General features: G+C 29.7%; 2 protein-coding genes and 1 non-coding gene across 4 annotated transcripts in view; all 3 read left to right on the top strand.

Annotated features, from left to right (window-relative positions):
• Positions 1 to 10,188, top strand: part of LOC106684622 (zinc finger protein 26) — a 32,487-nt gene extending 22,299 nt beyond the window's left edge. For both annotated transcript variants that reach the window (XM_014426809.3, XM_014426810.3), the window contains 8 exons: positions 1,121 to 1,243; positions 2,870 to 3,041; positions 4,320 to 4,461; positions 5,053 to 5,197; positions 5,391 to 5,585; positions 8,325 to 8,372; positions 8,457 to 8,502; positions 8,796 to 10,188. In XM_014426809.3, the coding sequence (XP_014282295.2) occupies positions 1,121 to 1,243; positions 2,870 to 3,041; positions 4,320 to 4,461; positions 5,053 to 5,197; positions 5,391 to 5,585; positions 8,325 to 8,372; positions 8,457 to 8,502; positions 8,796 to 9,795 (1,871 nt within the window). In that variant the 3' untranslated portion in view covers positions 9,796 to 10,188. The remainder of the gene's footprint in view (positions 1 to 1,120; positions 1,244 to 2,869; positions 3,042 to 4,319; positions 4,462 to 5,052; positions 5,198 to 5,390; positions 5,586 to 8,324; positions 8,373 to 8,456; positions 8,503 to 8,795) is intronic.
• LOC112211928 (U5 spliceosomal RNA) lies at positions 1,975 to 2,090 on the top strand. Its single transcript, XR_002945768.1, has one exon. It is a non-coding gene; the product is annotated as a U5 spliceosomal RNA (small nuclear RNA).
• A 6,958-nt stretch (positions 10,189 to 17,146) lies between the features above and the next one.
• The window catches only part of LOC106684626 (alpha-tocopherol transfer protein), a 57,906-nt gene continuing 53,307 nt past the window's right edge, over positions 17,147 to 21,745 (top strand). Inside the window, exon 1 of the mRNA XM_014426814.3 lies at positions 17,147 to 17,262. The gene's annotated coding sequence lies outside the window, so the exon portion shown is untranslated. The remainder of the gene's footprint in view (positions 17,263 to 21,745) is intronic.

Below are 21,745 nucleotides of genomic sequence, written 5' to 3' on the forward strand. Positions count from 1 at the left end.
TATATATGTATAAATAGTGATAAAAGAGAAATAATTGGACTGTGATTTTTAATGTATTATTGACATATTAGATATAAATGTTTTGACCTGGGCAGAATAGCCTGTATGGAGTTTTTTTAAATGGTTAAATGATATGTCTCATAGTAATTTAAGATTGTCTCTGAAGATGGCCGAATTGGCCGAAACGTTGGACGTGTGAATGAAATAAATGTTTTGAGACTATAATTTTGGATAGTGTTTTTGAATTATTTTGTAGAATTAGGTTGATTGACATGAAACCATTTTGATATTTGGGACTTCAAGGTTTGCAAACTTGTTGCGTATATAGATTTGTTTTCCTATCTATGTACCAACAGTCTCTTACCTCTTCATAGTTTGTTTGTTTGCTGTTGTTCATACCTCTACAGTATTGTACTTTTTGCTGTAAACAAGATATCAGCAATTGCTTAGAATAAAGCTTGGAAAAATTTATTGATCAATATCACGCACTTTCACAACAGACGAAAGCAAAATCAGATGCCTACAAAATCTGAATAAATTAAACTAATCTTCAGTGACTTTTGCATTTTATTTTTGTGAGTAGATGATCTTGATGATTTGTTGACTTATTCCGTTTTTAATACCTTTTTGAATCATAACTTTTTTTTCTTATAATGTTTTAATATTAGAGTTTTTTCAATTATTATTATTATTTTTTTGAGGTCTTTTGAATGTGATTCCTTAGCCTGGGTCACCTCTTTTAATGCAAACTGATTACAAAGTTACTCCTCACTAGAGAAGGATCATCTGAGTAGGACCCATTACAGCCCTGATTTCTTTTGAAAAAAGTTTTCCCAAGAAATATGTAGCAGTAATCATGAAGATGGGGAGGGGGGGAGGGAGTTAACTCTGAAAAAAAAAATCAAATATATATCTGAAAATATTTTTTAACATTTAATTATTTGAGTTATCCCAAGATTCCAAAAAATGAGTCCATGTTTTCTTAGTTCGCATTATTATACCTTAGGGATGGTTTAATTATATTATAATTAATTATCCATAACGAAGAATATTGTAAATTGTACAAGATTAATGCTGATGTTAATAATATATTACTAAAAAATGTATTTATGGTCTATAGTTGAGTTCAGAAATCAACCTTCTCCTGAAGAAGTAACCTTGTATGGTGAAGTAGAAGAGAACAATGAACAGGAAGAAATAATAGATCAGGATACTGGCTTAAAAGATTCATCTGTTATAATAGGTAAATATGGTTTTTGTATTCTACTAATTAATTTCAATATATCTATTAATTTAATGATTTTTTTTTTCCATTCTGAGGCTAATAATGTGAATTTGACAATTGTCAAAAACTAGAAGTTTATGTGAACTTAAAAATTACTAACTTACTAACAGGTTTGAAATCTCTATGAAATATCTAACCATCAAAGAAAGTGATTATTTTTCAGTTTTTCTACCAATGATTATCCAATTATAGACTCATTTTCAAATGAAGTAGATCATTTAAAATACTAAAAAAAAATAATACTTAGTTAGTTCGTAAGATATTCTTTCAACATTCAGAGAGTTAGCTCATAACAGGTAGAAAACATATGAACAGCTAGCCTTCAGTAAACTTTTAAAGCGATATCAGTCATCGACAGTTAATTATTTATCTTACTTTCATAGTCTAATCTAAAACCCTTGTTATCTCAAAGGGGTCTGAGGTTTCTGCTTATTCAGCTGCCTCCATTTGTCTCTATAGAGCACTAATCTTCCTTTCCCTTCCCAGTTTATTTCTCTCCTACAGAAGGCTTCTTGGACGTTTTACTCCCAGGTGGTTCCAGGCCTACCTCTAGGCCGTGTCCTCTCTACCTTAGCCTCATAGGCCTTTCTGGCAAAATGATGGTTTAGTATTCTAAGATGGCCAAACCACCCTAGTTGGGATTCCTCTATAGTAGTGTTAATGGCGTTCACCCTAACATTGATCCTTATCCTTACTGGTCTTCCTTCAAAACCAATAAATCTTTTGCCTTTTACTAAAGATTTTGATGGAGGGGGTCCACATCGATGGTGAGTCCACATTGCCTTACTATATTTACAAAAATATAATAAATAAAAGTTTACAAAAACTGCTGATAACTCCTTCACAGTGTTTATATTTCAAGGGAGCATTACCGTCTCCCACCTTAACACTTTGTGACATTTCTAGCCTTAAATGCATATTTCTCTTGATATCACCTCCTTCAAAAGAAGGAACAATTGTTGCTAGCTCTACTGCGGTGTGATTACTATTGTACTAAACAGTAATTTTTAAGGTTTAATGAACAATATGTGTAAGAGAAAAGTTAATGTACTTATTTTTAATTTCTTCTTATAGTTACTGAATATTACATTTTTACAGTATTACCTAGTGAATGACAAGGACTTAGATGATTTCGAATTTTTACTGAAAAGTAATTAAAAAAGAGCTATTGTTTAAGCTTGGAAAGAATTGATTTTATTTGAGTTTGTCCATTATCAGTTTAAATAACTTGGGTCACCTGGAAAAATTTTAAATCATTTAATTTTTATTGTTAGCTGCTGTAATGATCCACTTCCTTTGCAAATAAGTTTTATATACAATTTATCTAAAATAATAGTTTGAGAAGCTGTGGTTGCTAAGCATGTTGGTTTGTAGAGATATTTCAAAATGATAACTACAAAATATGTAAATATGTTGGTTTTATTTATTTTTTGTCTACTATAATGACTCTTCTTTTGGTAATGGTGCTAATGAGTTTATAGGTGGCAACCCTTGGGCCAGGTAATTGGTCTAGACTGCTCATGCCCTCCTGCCCATCGGTCATCTCAACTCTTCCTAACTATGTGCTTTGTTTTATAATTTTAGTTGGCACTCCTGAGGAATTGATGAAGCAAACAACAAATGAGTGTGAACTTTGTGGTTTTCACGCGAGAACTATTTGGGAGCTTAAATCTCATATAAGAGTTCATACTGGTGAAATGTCATTTGTTTGTCCTCAGTGTCCCTTCAAAACAAATCAGAAATATAGTTTCCAAAGGTTTGTATTCTATGTAATTATTAAAAAATAAAACTCATTGTATAAGTTAAGTTTATGATTAGTATCCATAAGTGCATTATGCTTGTAAAATAAAAAAATCCCATGCTGGATTGTTGTATAACAGAATTAAGAATGTAGTAGAACTGAAATCAATGTTTCGTTTGTTGTTTTCACTTTTAATTTATGTGAGTTCATGTTGGCAGTCAGTACCAATGTCCAGGATCATATATTGGAAAATGCCTTTTGGGTTAGCATAGAGCTGAAGTTGTGATTTATTACTATATGAAATTGAGCAATGAGGTATTATTTTGTTTTCCTCTTTAACTTTAAAGAAACTTTTCAAATTTTTCACTCTGAAATTGATTTCCTCTAAAGTGAAAGGAAAAAGCTTAAGTATTTAGCATACTATTCTTGAAATTGAGGTATAATTCATTTTTTTATTTTTTTATTTTAGTGATACTTCTTTACCGATGTTAAAGAATAAAAAAAAGTTATATGGGAGTAAGATAAAACGGAAGTGGTGGGGGGCAATGATAGTAAATTCTGGCAGGAAAATGTTTGCATTGTAATAGGAGAGTAGGAGATAACAGCAGTCAACAATGCCAACAGTGTCTATCTAATTGAGTTAGCTTCTGAAAGCTTTAACTCTCCTACCACAATGTTAAGAATAAAAAATCCTGCTGGCTAACCAGAATAAATGGCTGTTCTATTTTAATATTCTGGAACTAATATTTTCTGCCTAAAGCTATAAGAAGGGAACATATGATCATTATTGTATGTTATTGAAATTATTCATTTAAATGATTTCTTCAAAGCGGATAGCTGATAGCTAAGATTAGATTCATTGATTAAAAAAAAACTGATATTTCATTATATTTGTAAGACTAATAATAGAATGGGAAAAACATCTTTCTTGAAGAAGTAAATACATTTATATTAATCATTTATGAGTGTATCCTTGATATTTCTCAAATGTTGGTGGTATTTACATGGATTAGAGTTATAATCATGGTGATAGATTGATTATTATTGACTACTCACTCATTGTAATTTGATGAATTTGTATGAATACTTAGGAAAACACTAAAAAATTTATAAAACAATATTTTAGTTTTTCTAAGCAAACAATAAAAATCTTCACTTGCGAAGCAGTCATTCTGCAGATTGTCTTAATTATTATTTTCCATGAATTTACAAAAATTCATATATTTTGGCTCAGTGTCCTTTTTTGCCTCATTAATGAAATTTTCTTGTTTAATAATTATGTTTTGATTTTAGGCATGTGAGGCATCTGCATGGTTGGAGAGGTAATAGGGCTCCTTATCAGTGTAAATTATGTGATTTCAGAACAAAAAATAAAGAAAATCTTATCAAACATGTACAAAATCATACAAAGAAGATTCCATCTATTGAGTGTAATGTATGTCAATATATTTTTCTATCTTAACTATGTATTTTCTTTTTGTGAAAAATCCTTGTTCAGCTGGATTTCATTCACTGTTTTAGCTCTTTATCATGTTTTCCATTATGTATATGTTTTAAAAAAAAAATTAATTTTTTTACTATCTGTGTTGTGTGCTTACTTTTGTTGTTTCTTTTTGATTGATTCCTTTTTTATTTTCCTCTTCAAAGGTTCTTGTTTTATTTCTTTAAATGAACTATGTATTCAGTGCATTTTCCTGTACTGCTGTAAAGATTTTCAAGTGATAAAGCATTGGTGTAAATATAATTACATTGTTATGAACCGAAATCTGAAGTATTTTTTCTGATAAAAATTAATTATAAAATTTGGAATCCTATTTCATTACTTTTATTAAAGGGTATTAAGTAACCTTTTTACTGAATTAATCATAACTGGTGAGGTCAAAGCTCTAAGATAAGTTGGGCTATTCCAAATAATTAACTATATATCATGGATATTAAGACATTACAAATTATAATTAAAATATTTAACTTAAGGGTCTTACTGCAAAACTCTATTCTCCATTTCAGTAAAGATATTTTGTTATAGATATGCGAGCTAACATTGGGTTCTATAGCAGAATTAAAAAGCCATATGAAAATACATATCGGTGAAGCACCTTATGAATGTTTCTACTGTGGCAAGCTGACAGCTCGCAAACTTCATATGAGAAGACATATGAAGAAGCATATTTGTAAGTTATTTATCCAAATAATTAAAATTTCTTTTGAAGTTATCCTAAGTACCCTTATAATAATAGCTATGATTTAAACATTTCTTTTATTAAGTTAACAATAATGCATACTAAAGTTTCTTCTAGTCACCTTGTTTAAAAAATATGTTTATCACTTAGTACATTATTTATTAGTCTTAAATTATTTCCCTAGGTACGATGGAAGGAAAAGGACCACCTTTTGATTGTGATTCTTGTGGTTACCAAACTGTTTTTGAAGCAAAATACTTAAGGCATTTAGAAACACACGAATTAGATCCTCCTAGAGCTTTCATCTGCCATTATTGCAGATTTGTCACATTAGATAATAAAGTATTCAAGAAGCATCTTACGGATCATAAAAATCCAGGTACTTTTATTTTTTCAAATCACTTACATGGGGAGGCTATGGGTGTGGATGTGAGAAATCTAGTTTTCAGTTTTTTATGAAAATTAATATCTGAGGGTTTTTCGAGGTGTAAAAAACAAATATTAGTTTTATTTCTCCTTATAAAAATATTTGTCTGCTCTTTGCTAGTTCATTCAGTTGTTCCAAATAGTAATGCTGTACCCATGCTATTGTACATTAGACTAATTATGTACCATGCTAAAAACAAATTTGACTTATGTTTTCATAAGAATAAATGTTTTAGTCTACTTTACTTAAAGTGTCTCTTTGTTTTTGTAATTATATATATATATATTTAATACAATCAGTATTATTTTTTCTTATGATACACCAAATTAATAATTTATTATATAAGAAGATGGTCAGGGTTGCGGTCAAAGGAGAAACAAAAATAGTTTACAACTAATTATTTTCCTATGTTTCGCCCCACTTTGCAGGGCTTCATCAGGGCTGTTCAAAGCGAACGGTTGAACAGAGTATATATACATATAATAATTTATTAGTATATGATAACCTTTTAATCCCGACAGAGCAAAGCAAGAAAACAAAAAATTAAATCGAACAAAAGGGTTTAAAATTCAAATGGTATTAGGAGAGATTCAGCTTTTCAATTATTACAGTACATTGAATTCGGACAAAATCCTGAGGAGTTTTGTTTATGTTAATGGTCGACATCAGTAGAATAAAGAAATCTTCCCAAAAGTCAAGTACACAAATTTATGATTTTTTATATCTATGAAAATTCATATTTAAGGGTTTTTATGAATACAAGAAATGGATCTGAATTATTTTTTCATTAAAAATTAATGTTTTGGTTTACTTAAACTCTGTGATAAAAAACTAGATAAGTCGAATAAACTTAAAAATTAAGTTTACTGGGTTTAAACTATCCTCGGGACTTCTGAAGTTGTGCTAAATTGGTAAGTCTAGTTGACACAACATAACACTAAACCCAGTTAACTCAATTTGACTTACCTAGTTTTCACGATTACCACAAGTTTTTAACAACAATTTTCTAAAATTATATAAAATATTATATTTTTGTTCTCAGCTCCTAGAATCCATTATATGTCGAATATTTTTTGATCTGGTGTCACTAAAAAAAGTTTCATTGAAATTTTGCCATAGCCTCCCCTTGTTAGTTTTATTTTTTATTTTATTTTCAATTGCTTTTTACTTTTAAGTTACCATTTTTATCTTTTTTTCTTAAATTATTTCTTTGAAGTTTTCCTTTTATTATTATATTTGTTTTGCCTTCTTTATACCTTTGGACTTTTTTCTTGTTGCTTTAGGAACTTACGGAGTAGATTTCTTCATGTTCGTGTTTGTATCTTGGATGTGGATTTTTTAGAGTTAAAATTTGTTTTCCTTTGCCCACAAATGTATTGTTTCATATGTAAGGCACAATAGAAATTTGTACAAAGGTTAACAATTTTTTTTTAATAAAATTGAAATGATGTCTACTAATGATGTAAAATTTTAATTTCTTAATAAAGGGTAATATTTTGGTACCAAAATGTTAAGGTATTTTACGCTTGAAGAAGTTTGTCGGGGAGTGCGGTCAGCAAAGAACAACATAAATAAACAAAACCATATTTATTTATTTTATGCCGACGTTTCGACCTGAGTTTCAGGTCTTCATCAGGGGTTGTGTCGTAGAGGAGGGAAAGATTAGTACTGACAAGGTAAATTAAGGTATTTTAATCCTTGAAAGGCTCCAGACCCATATATGTGGGCAATGATGTCCGTGCCCCACAGTGCTCCAGCCATATATATGCAGGTTGCGATTAGAATTGACAAATTAAAGTGATATATCTATATATTGGTGTTTTTTTTTAACAATGTATTGATAATCTATATTTACCACATTTACTGTATTTAATTCACCAATTTATTTTTTCATCTGCTTGTTAATCACATAAATTCTTATCTTTGAGGGAGAACATAAGATTATAGCTAAAGTATTTAATCAGTCTAGTATGCTATGGAATTTTTTCTCAACTTTCTTCAGATATATATATTACTACTATATATATTAAGCGAAATTTACTAACTCATTATTTGAACTGTTTCATTAGTATGTTATTGTTTTATTTTTCAAAAGTACAATTCGTTTATAACTTTTTTCATAATGGTTCTCTACTAATATAAATATGGTTTTATAAATAATAATTATAATATTTCATAACATGCACAGTTTTATATTATACTCATTTTTTAAAAATATTTTGGTTTCAACGTTTCAAATATAACTACATTTTGTTACCTACTAAAACCAATCATTGGAAATAAGTAGCCTATTACCTCTTAAGTTTTTCCTACATCCTTTTACGTTTACTTCGAAATTTATCTCACCAATACGAATAATTAAAATTTTGTTATGAAAAATATTGTTTTTACTTATACAGGTACCTTTAGCATTTAAAGGGTTAATCATAATATTATCTTGAAGTAGTAAAAGATTTTATTTTATTTTTTTATAAAATTGTATCTTTTAAATAGTTCTGTACATAAGTATGACAATTTCATTGATATATGATTCCTTACAATAAATTTTGAGATTAAGGTATGTTGGGATACTTGATCCTGGAGCTAAATATTTGATTAATATATTATTATTTGTTTATAGTTTCACTCAATTATTTTTCAGTGTTATTTTTAATTAGTTGTTTTATTTATTTATTTTTTTTTTTTTTTAAGGCTCAGGAGAATTAGATAGTTTCTTGCTTTCAGAAGAAATAGAAAGTGGTAATTTTTTTCAATACTTATTTTTTCTTCTTATTTTTATAATGAATAAATTTTTCTGACATATTTTCTTTATTAATTTTACAGATTCTATGAATTGTAATGACACTGATGATAACAGCAAACATAAAAGGTAATAGTAAAATTTAAATATGCATTTATAATATTAATTTTTGTATAAATCTTACTGTCTGTGATGAGGATAATATTAATTTTATGTAGCTAACATTAATTGATATGTGTTTATTAGTCCATAAACTTTTATTGTTTAATGTATATTATACTTTTTTCATTGTTAAACATTATCTAAAATATTTCTGCCACCATAGAATTAATTTTGGCCTTTTTTAATGATTATCTAAAGAACTTCCAACTTAAAACATGTCTAGTAATTTATTTATCACTTATTTATTTATTTTTTATTAGGAAACCTTTACGTGAACATAATACATCCTATGATGAGGCTTTGGAAAAATCAGAGAAAAATTACACTCCATTACTGAAGCAAGGTGGCATAAAAAATCTAGAAACCACAAGTTTGAGTAAATCGAAGTATAGATCAAAGAGATCTTCAAATTCTACCATCATAAAAAAAAGGGAATATATCAGGCGTGCTGGAAATATCTCTGAATCAGAGTTGAGAATCAGGCGGAGGTTAGATTTCGGTATCAAGAAAGTTCCTAAAGATGTGAAAGAAGGTTTTACTGTTGAAATATGTGGTGAAATTCTGAAATCAAAACGTCAGTTAAGAGACTTTTCTGATTATGGAAAGTTAATCAAAAGATCCGAGTTAGATCTTTCGACTGTATTAGAAAAGGAGTCTCATATTGAAAATATGTTTATACCATTGCGGGAAAGTATTCATACTTTAAAAGAGCTAAAGAACAGTGACGATAATGTAGTCACGTTCACAATCTATTTTAAAACTAAAGATGAACCAGACCCTATTGACATTAGTGATACTTTGACTGACATTGAGGCAGAGCTGTTATCTGACTCCAATGACACCGACATTGAATCTCTTAAGTCAGATGATGAAATATTAAATCCCATAGATTTATTGGACACAGATAAGACTTCTTCTTTGGATGAAGCAAAAACGGTCAGAAAGGAATTGAATCACAATGAAAATGGATTTTCATCTGTAAAACAAAATTCTAACAGGAAGAAATTACCTTTAGGTTCTAATATTGATACAATTAAGTTCTTTCAAAATAAAATTAAGGAACGGAACGAAAAAATGAAACAAATGAGGCGACTCAAAGTTTTAAGGAACTCAGTTAACTGGAATAAAAATGGTACAAAGTCGGAATCAGTTAGTTCTAAAAATTGTGTCCAAGTTGAATATTCCTATAGTGACAATGTGGAAATGGAGGAAGTAGTGGTCGACCACAATATTGATGCTTTACCTAGTCTTGTATCATAAACTTAAAGGTTGTAAAGTTAACTTGATTGATTTGCCTTTTAAACTAATGTTTTTATATTGTACAGCTAGTATTTTTATATTGTAAATATTGTCATATTTGTATTTTTCTTATTTAATTGTATATATTTATTAACTAAGTATTTTAAATACTTGGATAATTTTTATAGAAAATAAAAAAAATGAAAATAAAAAAAAATTGAAAAAGTATAATAACCACCAAAAGATCACTCAATTAGAAAATTGTATGAAGTTACATGATGAATTTTTTTCTTTTTATTTGTATAATATTTCTGGATAATTTTAGTTCTTTCTATTATTGTTCATTTCTTAATTAGCTCTAAGAAGTATTTTGTTCAAATGAAAATTAAAGCTGAAATTGTGTCACAAAAAATAAAGAAATTTTACGTGATGTCTTATTGATACTACTCTCTTTATTTAAGCCTTTCTTTTTTACAGCCAGACTATTGCACATTGAAAGGTCAAATATTTATTTATTATACACAATACATTGTAAAATGGGAAACAAGTTAGATAAAATCGAAATAACTTTGTTAATTTTATTCTGTTGAGATTAAATACTGAAGAGGTGCCACAAAAAGTAAGTATGCTGAATTGTGTAGTTAGTGACAATACTCTATCCCAACAGGCAATGTAAGGTTGTTTGAAATATATGAGGGAGAATGGTTGACTGAAATACAAAAAATTATAGAGGAAGAGTACCTGATAGTTTGTGTGAATTATGATTGGATTCCTTTCAGAAATATTGTCAATTATCAGCATTATGTATTCTTTCCTTCTACCCTACAGGCCCTTACAATTAGTGTTTATGAAGTACTGATTGTATTATAACTTTTTCTGTAAGATCTGCTTCATTAAAAAAAAATTGATCAACAGTTGAATGATTTCTGTTAAAACCACATTGATAGTCTTGTTTTATTGTGTGTAGTTTAGAAGTTCCTAAAGTCACTGCTAAGTTTCCTGTAGATTAGGAACAGAGTCTTGAGATTAATACATATTTTGTGATTTCTGTAACAAGATCGAAGGCTCCAGTAAGGCGAAAATTTTGAGACATTTTCGAGGAACATCACTAATTTTTTATTTTTCTAATCACTTCCCTTGAACTCATTGTAAAATTATGAGTGCTGTTCTCATATTTTATATTGATAAAACTTTAAAACGATACGAGGAAGATGCCCAATATTGTCAAATAATCTTTTAATGTTCGTTTTCTTTTATTAATGTTATTATTTAATGACTAGTTTATTATCTAATAAAAGATGAAGGTGTTCTACTAAGTACTCTGTATTGGTGAACGAATCGTGGGTTGAGTTATTGTCTAATGGTGAAGTAACAGTAACTCTAGCATACCAGTAGTTTGTCCTCTAGGAAAACAAGTTTATTACTAACCACTGAACGTCTTCGTAACATCCGTTCCGCTACCCAGAACGAAAACGACGGCGTTCAGTCTCGGCTGTGGATAATGGTATAGTATTAAGTAGACTGGCCTGCATGATCTACTGCTTTAGGTAAGCTACTTTCATGCGTGAGGTAATAAAACATAAACGTTTAAGTGTTGCAATTACTTTCACGATGAGATTCTATTCTATTCTAAGGTAATTAAAATAATATGTCAAAAAAATTATCAATCTGTTTATTCAAAAAAAGAGTAAGCCCCTAAGGGCTATAGAGTTCTATTTAATAATATAATTTAAATGATAGAATACCCTATTATAATGTCTGACCCAGGGCAAGGTACATTTGTTTGAATTGATGAAGTATGTGGTCCTTAGACAGGGTAATTTATAGTTCCACGTGTTATTTTATAAGTTATAGCAATAAAATTTATGATTTTATGTCTTCAGTTGTGTCTTAGAAAAAGCTTTAATTATTTTAGAAATGACAAAAAAAAAAAAATAGAGGGGGGGTAGAGGAGGATGATTAAAACCATTCTTAGAACGGGTTTCTCCACTAGCATTACGAAAAAAATTACGCTATAAACGATTAGTTTTTTTAACGCCTTCTGGTTGTTGGGAACTGTCCGCTTCACACTGAATTACCAGGTGTAGTATAACCACAAAATCTGAAGGCGTTTCTACTTGTGGCGAGCATTTTTGAGTTGGTTACTTATGAAGCACAAGTTAGAGTTTAAAACATCACGGACTATTATAATGTTATTTGTATCAACCCTCTTGCTACAAGAAGACGCAATCACTTTAGTCGCTTTGTTAGTTGCTTGACGTGTAAAAACAAGCGAAAACTCAAAAACTGGTGTTAAGATTGGCTTACAAAGAGGAATGAGTACACCCATACAAAATTACTAAAAGTTAAACCCAAATCCTCCAGATTACCGTAATGTCGGATGAACGTAGAATTTTACAAAAATCGTCACTTGCAACTTCTCTGATATGAGTAAAAAAGAAGAATACAGTTATGAGAACTTCTATTTTTTTCTCATGAAAGACTAGGAGCCACTTTGAGGTATCTTGAGACGAATGTCTCAAGTTTTCTACCATAAAATCATTAAACCTTTTATTTATGCGTTATTTTGTTATTGTCCATTATATTCTAAGACTTTCTTTGTTAAATATTATGTTTTCTAAAATTTTTCTAATAGTTATAACAAGTTCATATTTAAGTTCTTTTTTGCCGAAATGAATTTCAAAACTGAAACAAATATTTTTCCTCTTATCTCCTTAAGATATTTGTCAAATCCTTTCATGGTTTATATTTATTCGTTTTTCACTACAAACAAAAATAGCTAAGAGGAATATTTTATAAACCAGTTTAGGCTATTTCAATAATGATAAAACCTAACCGACATGAAAGGCCATTTATTTGTACATTGAAATACCAAGTTCAATCAAAATCGTTAGAGCCGTTTCGAGAAAATCGAAAATATATGAAAAATCGATTCTATAAAGTGGCGATTTCGGTCAGTCAATTTTACCGGAACTTGGTTATACAAGGGATCTAAAAACGTATATTTCCGTTGAAAACTCGAATTCGAAATTTTACAACACTGAAATATAAAAATAGAAATATTTTCCTTTAGTATATATTCCACAAATAGGTAAGTGAAAGTCAAAATTGTGTGTAAGTAATATACATAAATAAAAAAAAATACATTTTTTATTAATAACATAAATTAAAAATAAACACTCTCCAAGGAGTGAGAAGATGGTAGGGGGTACGGGGAGGAGTGACTAGGAATAATAAGTGATACTCATTTTATTGTGCAACGTTTCGGCCCGAATTTCCAGGCCTCCTTCAATGCAAGTATAAGCAAGATAACCATGTTATAATAAAAAGAAAAACATGATTACAAACAGTATGAAAAATATGGAAATTAGTCTATTACATATATGTAAATAATTAAAATCATGAGAAAAGCGAGAAAGAAAACGGTATGAAAGATATTATTAAAACTTGAAAATAGTTAAGTAAAATAACACAATTAAATTAATTTTAATTATGCATGCTTTTCATTTTTTATCATTTGTTTTATTGATTCAGAAAGGATTAATTCTTATCGTATGTCCGTAAAATTTTAGTTTCCGTTAAATTGTTATTGGGGTTTCCAGATTAATTTTAAGTGGTTTCCTTCTTTTTTTATTCTGGATCCGTGGATTCTTTTCTCCAATTTTAAAAGTTTATTTTTTAGATCTGGGTTTCTATTTCTAAACCATATTTGATAAACGCTTTGGCCATGGAGTTTGCGCTTATAAACAGCAGTTCATTCTCATAATAAATAACATTTGTGCGATTTAGTTTGATTTTCTTTGATTTGATTGGTTTATATCCTCCATTAAGGTTTATAATATCTCTCTGATAATTAAATTGTTTTATTATCTTGATTTTCTCATACATTGTTTCTATTGTTTTAGTTGTTCATTAAAGTTAGTCATCATTAGCATCAAATTTAATTCACCCTAAAGTTCTTAACCAATTTGTAAATAACGATAATTTAGGTTTCCGATGAAATAGATCATTCCAAATTTATTAGAAATAAACCCAGGAAAAATAAGTTATTTATAATATTATAAATAATATAATCATATATTATATTAATGATTATAATATTAGTGATTATTATTAACGATTATAATCATATTAATTATTAATCACTATTTTTTATTATGTTTATCCACATCACCGATGGCACAAAGCACCATCTCCAAAAGTTTCTAAATTCTATGCTTCGGAAGAATGTCCGGACTACAACATGGAAGAAGGAGAAACCACCGGCTCTTCACAAACTACTTTATGTTCCAATGGTCATGATTCCATGCCCAGACTTTATCAGGAGAAGACATATTAAATTTCTGGACTTGCCAAAACATCTAACTAACCCACTGTTCCAAAAATTGCAACCAGCGCCTCCATCAGTGCGGTAGCAACAAGGAGCTTGTAAATACGTGTATATTTAGGCCTTTAGCACATACCACTGGTGTGCCCCTCCACCAACTATCATCACACAAAATAATCCTGCTTGTATACCTTAAAACATGGACCACAATATTCATGTGTTAAAAAGAAACCTAGTTTCAGAGAAAAACAAAATCTCAATACACAGCATACGTCAACTACCACACTATGATTTCAAATAGGGGCTTTGGAAAAAAATAAAATAAAATAACTTATCGTTTAATACTTCAATTAACATTGGACTATTCAAGATCTAGAAAAATTTCCGAAATAATTACAATTCACCAAATAACCCTTCAAGATAGAAAATTATTCTTTTAAAACGATTACGATTTTTTTTCCATACAAAAATAAAATCAGGTGCAGTGCGCGCTTCAGACAACTAGCTTACTTTGATTTGAAATAAATTCTCGCTAGTTTCAGAACAGAAAATATAGCAGAGAAAGAAAAGTATAGTATTTTTTAAAAAATTACAATTTGTTCCTAACAATTCAATGCTTAATTGTTATAGAGTGAATGCTGAAAATCCTAAGAATGATTTTATGGAGTTATCCTTCCAATTGGAAGGCTCATTATACAGGTGGAATGAAATTAAAATTTATTAATTTATAATAAGACGAGAGAACGTTATCAGGTTTCCTAAACGGAAAACTCATTCCGCATGCGCCCGCCAGTTAAAACATTTTATTTATGCGTTTATTTGTTATCGCTTACAAATCAAAACATTTTTTAATTTTTATTTACTTATCACTGTAATTGTGTACAAAAATGAATAACATACCATATTCAAGTTGAGCACAGATATATAAAAATAAAAATGTTAGATGACCAAATTAAGAATATGTGGACTTGAAAACAAACATAAGATACAACAATTATGACATAATAGTTCACCTAGAAAATATATTCTGCTCTCATAAACACTTCTCAGTGTAATGACTATTGACAAGGAAGTAACTATTCACTTTCCTTGTCCTTTATAGGTCAATTTTACTATATTTCCGTTATGGTATTAACGTTATGGTATTATCTTTCGAACAAAATTTTTAGGTAATTCTTTCTTTTAGTTTTTAAATTTTGATATTAAGGTAATGCCACAGAAGAAGTTGAGTGTGTTCAACGCTTCCTATTGTGTGTTCGTAATGATTTTTTGAAAGATGACCAACTGATTTTCAAGTCTGATTGCTAAAATTACTGATTGAGACCTCATAAATATTTTGAAACAATTCTAATTTATAAGAAAAAATATTTTTTAAGTATTTTTCGACAACGGTTTTTTATTCTTATTGTTTTCGATTCTCTGAATTAATTTCTCAAATGAAGAGCGCTCTCAGTGCATATCTGCTCCTAAAAATTCCCACAGCATCAGGAAGAATTAATTATCTCTTTCAACTCTCCCACATTCAACATGTACAACGACGATGTTACAGCTTTGTAAATGTGAATCCCTGTAAGGTCAATTTATCAAACTGATTATCCAAAAACTAATGATTTTACAAAGTGATTTTTTAGTGAGGGACATGGCAACATTCGTGAGAGCGGCCACGAGCTGCAACAAATCTGAAAAACGTGGATTATAAGAAACAGATAATTGACGGAACAATAGTTCTGATAAGATATATACAGATAAAAACTCAAAACATAAAATATTCAAAATATCATTCAAGCTCAATACCATTTCCTCCTTACATTTCTTAAAAGATACCCACAGATTAATTTGTATAATCAATCTAGTTTTCTGATTTTGCAAAATGAAGATTAGCAATGGTTCTCTTATATTTTGATTTAAAGGTGAAATTGAATAATAAATATTATTGATTCTAAATAATTTTCTTTGTCGAATCCTGAAATAGGCATAAATAATGAAAAATTGCACTAAGATCTCCAGAAGTTAGGTTCATGAGGTTTTGAAGAATTGTTATAGTCAGTATTACTGTTAGTGGGTCAGAACAAAATATGTTTGTAGAAAGTAGAGTTTACACTTTTTTCTTATTTTCGAAACGGCTGAAAGTTCGGAAATAGCCTGTTTACAGCAACATTCCTGAGTTTTTCAATTTTTAATATTTTTTGTTTTACGAAGTTCCAATGAGCTTTTAGCAACTCATTTTCCCAACCGCATTTCATTTATTATTTTCCCCCGGGAAATAATCTAATTTTCTCAAAACTTAACATCAAAGAGAAGTTGTGTACATAATAGGATATTTTCACCCATGCAGAGAGTTCAAGACTGGATTTCCACCCATCTTTTTCCTAGAGTTTTGAGAATTGTTAGATTTCAGTTATGGCGAATGAAGTTTCTTTTGATTGAAGACAACTTTGTAACCTCTTCCAGCTCATATCTAGTCAACTTATCTCTTGAATTTTTATAGAAAGAGGTATTCTTAATGAAGGATTACCATAGAGAATTTAATATTGGAAGGAGTTTATTTCGGCAATATTTTCTCAATTACGATACCACACTTGAAACGAAAACGTATTTGTGGCGGCCGTAAAACTCTTTTAAGAGCTAAAGCTAATTAATTTAATAAAGTAATGCATTTTTTATTGTTTTGTTTTGTTAATTTTCATCTATTATTATTAAACGGTAAGTCCTAGCAAAAAAATAAATATTAAAGAACATTAATTCAAGACTGGATTGATACCCCTATTTTTCTCTCAAGTTTTGAGAATTTGTAGGTCTTAGTTATGTTGAATGCATTTTCTTTTGGTAGTGAAGTCAACTTTGTAACCTCTTCCTAGATTATCATTCAAAATTTACTTCATGGTGAGCATGATATGTATGGTGGACTAAGACGTACTTAATTTATTATTTCTGATTTTCATTTTCAAAAAGTTTTTTTTCCGGAGAGTGGGGGACAAATTATTGTCACTATTATAAATATATTGTTTATTTTCTAAACTTAAAAGTTTAGTAGAACATTAACCTGGAGTAGGTAGCCAGTCAGCCTTGACAGTGTAACCCCTCCTACAGGACAACTGGTGGTGGAACTTACATTAGTGAGAAATCGACCAGTACAACTCAAACCGTGATTCAGATCAGAGGTAAGGAAGTTTCGCACTTATTTCTCCTATCTAATCTTCATTATGTAATTTTTAATTAAAATAAGATGATATTGAATATCATTAGCACTTAAGGATTGATAATCATATTGAAAAATCACTAACCGTAAAATCATTAGTTCTGTGCACACAAATATTAACTTATTATGTATCAGGTGATTTTTTTTTTTTTACTATGCTAATAAATTATATAATTGGCCAATAAATTATTTTGTTAAAGTTACATAGCATGATAGTAATTTTTTTTAAATATTCCAAACAAAGCATAGAAGTTAATTCCGTTTAAAATTGAATTTGAATTGAACTTGATACGGATTGGCGTTTCGGCAGGCAGGTACTAAAAATTGCTTCAGTACAGGTAGCACGTCTCGTGAGGTTAATAAAATTCACGTTTTTAATGCAGAAAACACGTGATTGTCGCTTTTATATGCATTTAATTGTTTTTATGATTATATGACTATTTTTTTTAATATTGGAAAGAAAATATTTCAGAATAGTGAGACCAAAATTGTGTGCATTAAAAAAAAAAACAACAACAAAAAATTACTAAAATATCGAGAACAATTGAATAAACACTTGAATGAATAAACAAAAAATCTCACTCAACCAGCTACCCCTTGGCAGCTCTCCGAATTAACTATTGGCAAAAATAAAATAAAGTTCTGAGAAAAGACAAAACTAAATAAAAATCATAATAAAATTATGACTACTATTGAAACCTTTATGATTGTTTGTGAGCCTGAATTAAATTATGTATCTTTAAATTTTAAAACCGTTTTTGACTATTATTATAACTATTAAACAATCTCTCTCTCTCTCTCTCTCTCTCACACACTAGATTTTTAAAATATGTATTTACTGTTAAATTCATTTTTTCTTGATAAAAAAAAAAATTGTTTCTAGTCAAATACTGTACAATAATTTATAAATATGTAAAATAAATATTTTCTTAAATGCACTGATCTAAAACAATAAAATAAATAAATAGGCTTTACATAAAAAAAAATAAACATGAAATTTGTTTGTATGATGATAAGGGCTACTGTCTTGATTGACCTTGTCTTCGACTTTCATTCGTTAAAACTAAACTTTATATATATAATTAATTTAAACCAATTTACATTTATTAACATCAGGTCTTTATAGTTGTAGAATTGATAACTAATTTGAGAAATTATCAAACGTAAAATCATTAGTTCTATTTTTACGAACTCAAATATCAGCTCTATTACCGAGCAGTCAGATTTTTTATTTTTTTTACACAATGTTAATAAATTAATTAATTGAGTAATAATTTTGAATAAAATTTAATAATCATTTGACAATTATTGGAATATTCCAAACATTTTGTCTCACAGTGTTGTTAATACCGGTTGATATTATGGTAATCAGGACTGAATATCACATTCGTGAAAGGTAGTTAATTTCACGTCACAATATATGATGATGGACACTATCATCACGATAATGTCCAATATCAAAATAGAGAAAGTAAATCATTATTCAACTATTCAAACCATATTTTTACTTTTATTTTCGTTTTGCGTATAATTATTAAAAGAAAAAGAATTTTAATTATTCAATAATTTTTAAAATGGCTATTGGTAGCCATAACATTGGAAGTACAAAATTAATTGATCAACTTATACTTAGTGATCTAATTAGTTCGTATTTCTACCTCACAAATATATTTATTTTATTTTTCTCTGGATTACCTTGGGCAGTAGCATGCCAGGTCTTCAAGGCTCCATTTTATTTGTTTTAGTTTCTTCCAGTTCTTGTCCAGTGCACTGAACGTTGAAATTTTCAAGGAAAAGAAATATTTTCAGTGAAGGATTATCATAACTAATCTGATTCCAAAACAACTTTACATTGAGGATTTTTTCGATCTTACGCTTACGAAGGTATAGATCACCGAAGTTTTTTTTTTGCAGGCAAACGCTGCGGAATTTAGAACAAATGTTAGGTATTGTTTGATGATTAAATTTTTCGTAAGAATTTGTAACCATAATGTAGAATCAATTACCATCCGAATTCCGCATTATGTCAGTCATTCGATTATTCTCGGCCGGAGCATATTCAAATTATGATATCAGATTGTTGTGAGACGTGGATATCTCAAACGATATTGTTCCTTACGTTTATTCTATATTATCGGAGCTTTGTCCGTGAATAAAACTTTTTATTTTTATTTTGTAATATTCTATCATGGTCAATGGTAATATGGGTAATAGAGCTGATTCACACTATAGTTACAAATATATAAATTAAATTACAACAAAATAAGAAATAGAAAAGATGAAAAAAAGTAATTATAATAATAAATAAATACTAAAAAAAAATTTAACTTAAAGTAAAATAATATCTTAAACACAATCATTCCTATTTAGGATATTTGCATTCAGCCTGGAGAACTCTGAACCGAACTCTTTCCCCCAGTTGTGGAGGAAAGGGCAGGACTCCGGAAAATCCCGGCGCTTTTCTTTCAACCGCGTCATTGCTATTAAAAGCCACTAGAGGAGCGACTTGGGGGACCGCGTCTACTAGTCCCGTCACGTTCATCAGTTTCTGTCCGAACAGGTGTGAAGTGCGAACCGATCCCGTTCTGCTGTGATTTATCTGTGGACAAGTGTGAGAGATAAATGGACTGTGAAAAGTTAATTTAGGAGAAATGTTGACAAGAATGTATCGAAGCATTTCTCTCCTTTCTCATTTCAAAATACTGGAAGTGGTGATCATCGTCGATTTGAAGATTATGACACAGATGAGGAAATTCACCGTACATGTAATGCGTTTATTTTTGCGTAACTATGATTCACCCCCATTTTCCGAATTCGTTGATTGAGCTTGATAAACCAAGTTGATAATTCCAAAGCGAAAAATTCTTTATTGGAATCATCAGAAAAACTGTTCCGAAGAGCCATCTCGGCTACAAATCGATGATATACACTATAGGCATTCGCATGAATTTATTGGTTCACGATTCGCAGCTTTCTGCCCCCAGTGGACGAGAGGCGAAACCACTCAACTCTGCGGACCACTAAGCTGAATTTTGAAATTTATGGTCCAATCCGACTCCTGAATTTGGGCACTATTCCTCCTCAGAAAATGTTTGAAAAGAGTGTAATTGGAGTCTCTCTTATTCTGTATTTGCCACTTGAAATCTTTTAGCTGACACACAAACATCTAAAAGGTAATTAATAAAAGTTATAACAATAAACTGCCAACGAATTGCTGAACCCCCTCCTGGCTCGTCCCAAGGATCTCGCGGACCACCTATGACCTAAAGCAGTTTCTAGATTCGCTATAACTAAGACCTACCAATTTTCATTTCGAAATTCTCAAAACACTAGAGTAAAACTATTTTTTATCGAATCTGTAACACTTTGTAGAATTGATGTTTATTAATTCGATGAAACTGATTTTTATAACAAATATTAAAAAATATAAATAATAAATTACATTTACTCCTTATTTTGTGTTTCTATTTTGAATTAATCCATAACAGATCCACCTTGTACCCTCTGATTCTATCTTGATACACCTGATTAATTTTTAAACCGGTCTGTCCTGACCTTCGCCTTTAATCGGCCGTATAGTGATTTCCAAGTTGGCATCTTGATGTTCTCATAATACAGATTGTTACACATCTATAAATCTTACGTTTAACATTATTGTATTGAATTAGTATATCCAATTTTCAGGCAGTACTGTACTAGGTACTGTCAGTATTTTGTAATCACACGGAACACACACGGAATAACACATTTCACTTGGAACTCTTGTGATTTTTTTTTTAATTTAAAAATTGTTTAGCAAAAAAAAGAAAATTATAATAATCACCGTACAATCAATAGGTCGTTCATATCAGCCAGATCATATCCTCATTGAAATAGTGTGACAGAAAAAAATCTAAATTTTCAGACAATTTTTCTCTACAATTTTGTTTATTTGAAGTAATTGACCATCTCTCATTGTTAGCAGTAAGAAACAATGAACAATTATCAAATTTGATAATTAAATAATGAATAGCCCCGTGCGGTTGCTGTGCGGGTTGGGGCGCAGGTTCCTGTGCGCTCGGTTCGGAACGTTGTGGGTTCGATTCCCACCTGGGGCTGTTCATTTTTCGGCGGTCCCACGTTGGTTAGTACGCGGCGGCAACTTGGTAGCCGTCGGGCGTTTGCAAAAAGGAGCACTAGGCCCACTTGCCGGACTTGTTCCCCCCACCTAATACCATTACCAGTGCCAGTAACTAATGGAGAGAATAAATGATTTCTTTTTCCTAATTCGTGTTATGACATTTATATATGACAATTATAGTAAGGGGAAATATTGTCTTCCTGAATAATAACAATAAAATTGTTTTTCTGAAACGTAAAAGGATTAATTTCATCTCAAAGTTGGATGGAGGAAATTAAGTGATACGGCCTTAATATATATACTTTTTCAATTTATTATTAAAACT

Source organism: Halyomorpha halys, unplaced genomic scaffold (assembly GCF_000696795.3).
Source record: "Halyomorpha halys isolate HHAL.00 unplaced genomic scaffold, Hhal_1.1 Scaffold595.1, whole genome shotgun sequence".
Lineage (NCBI taxonomy): Eukaryota > Metazoa > Arthropoda > Insecta > Hemiptera > Pentatomidae > Halyomorpha > Halyomorpha halys.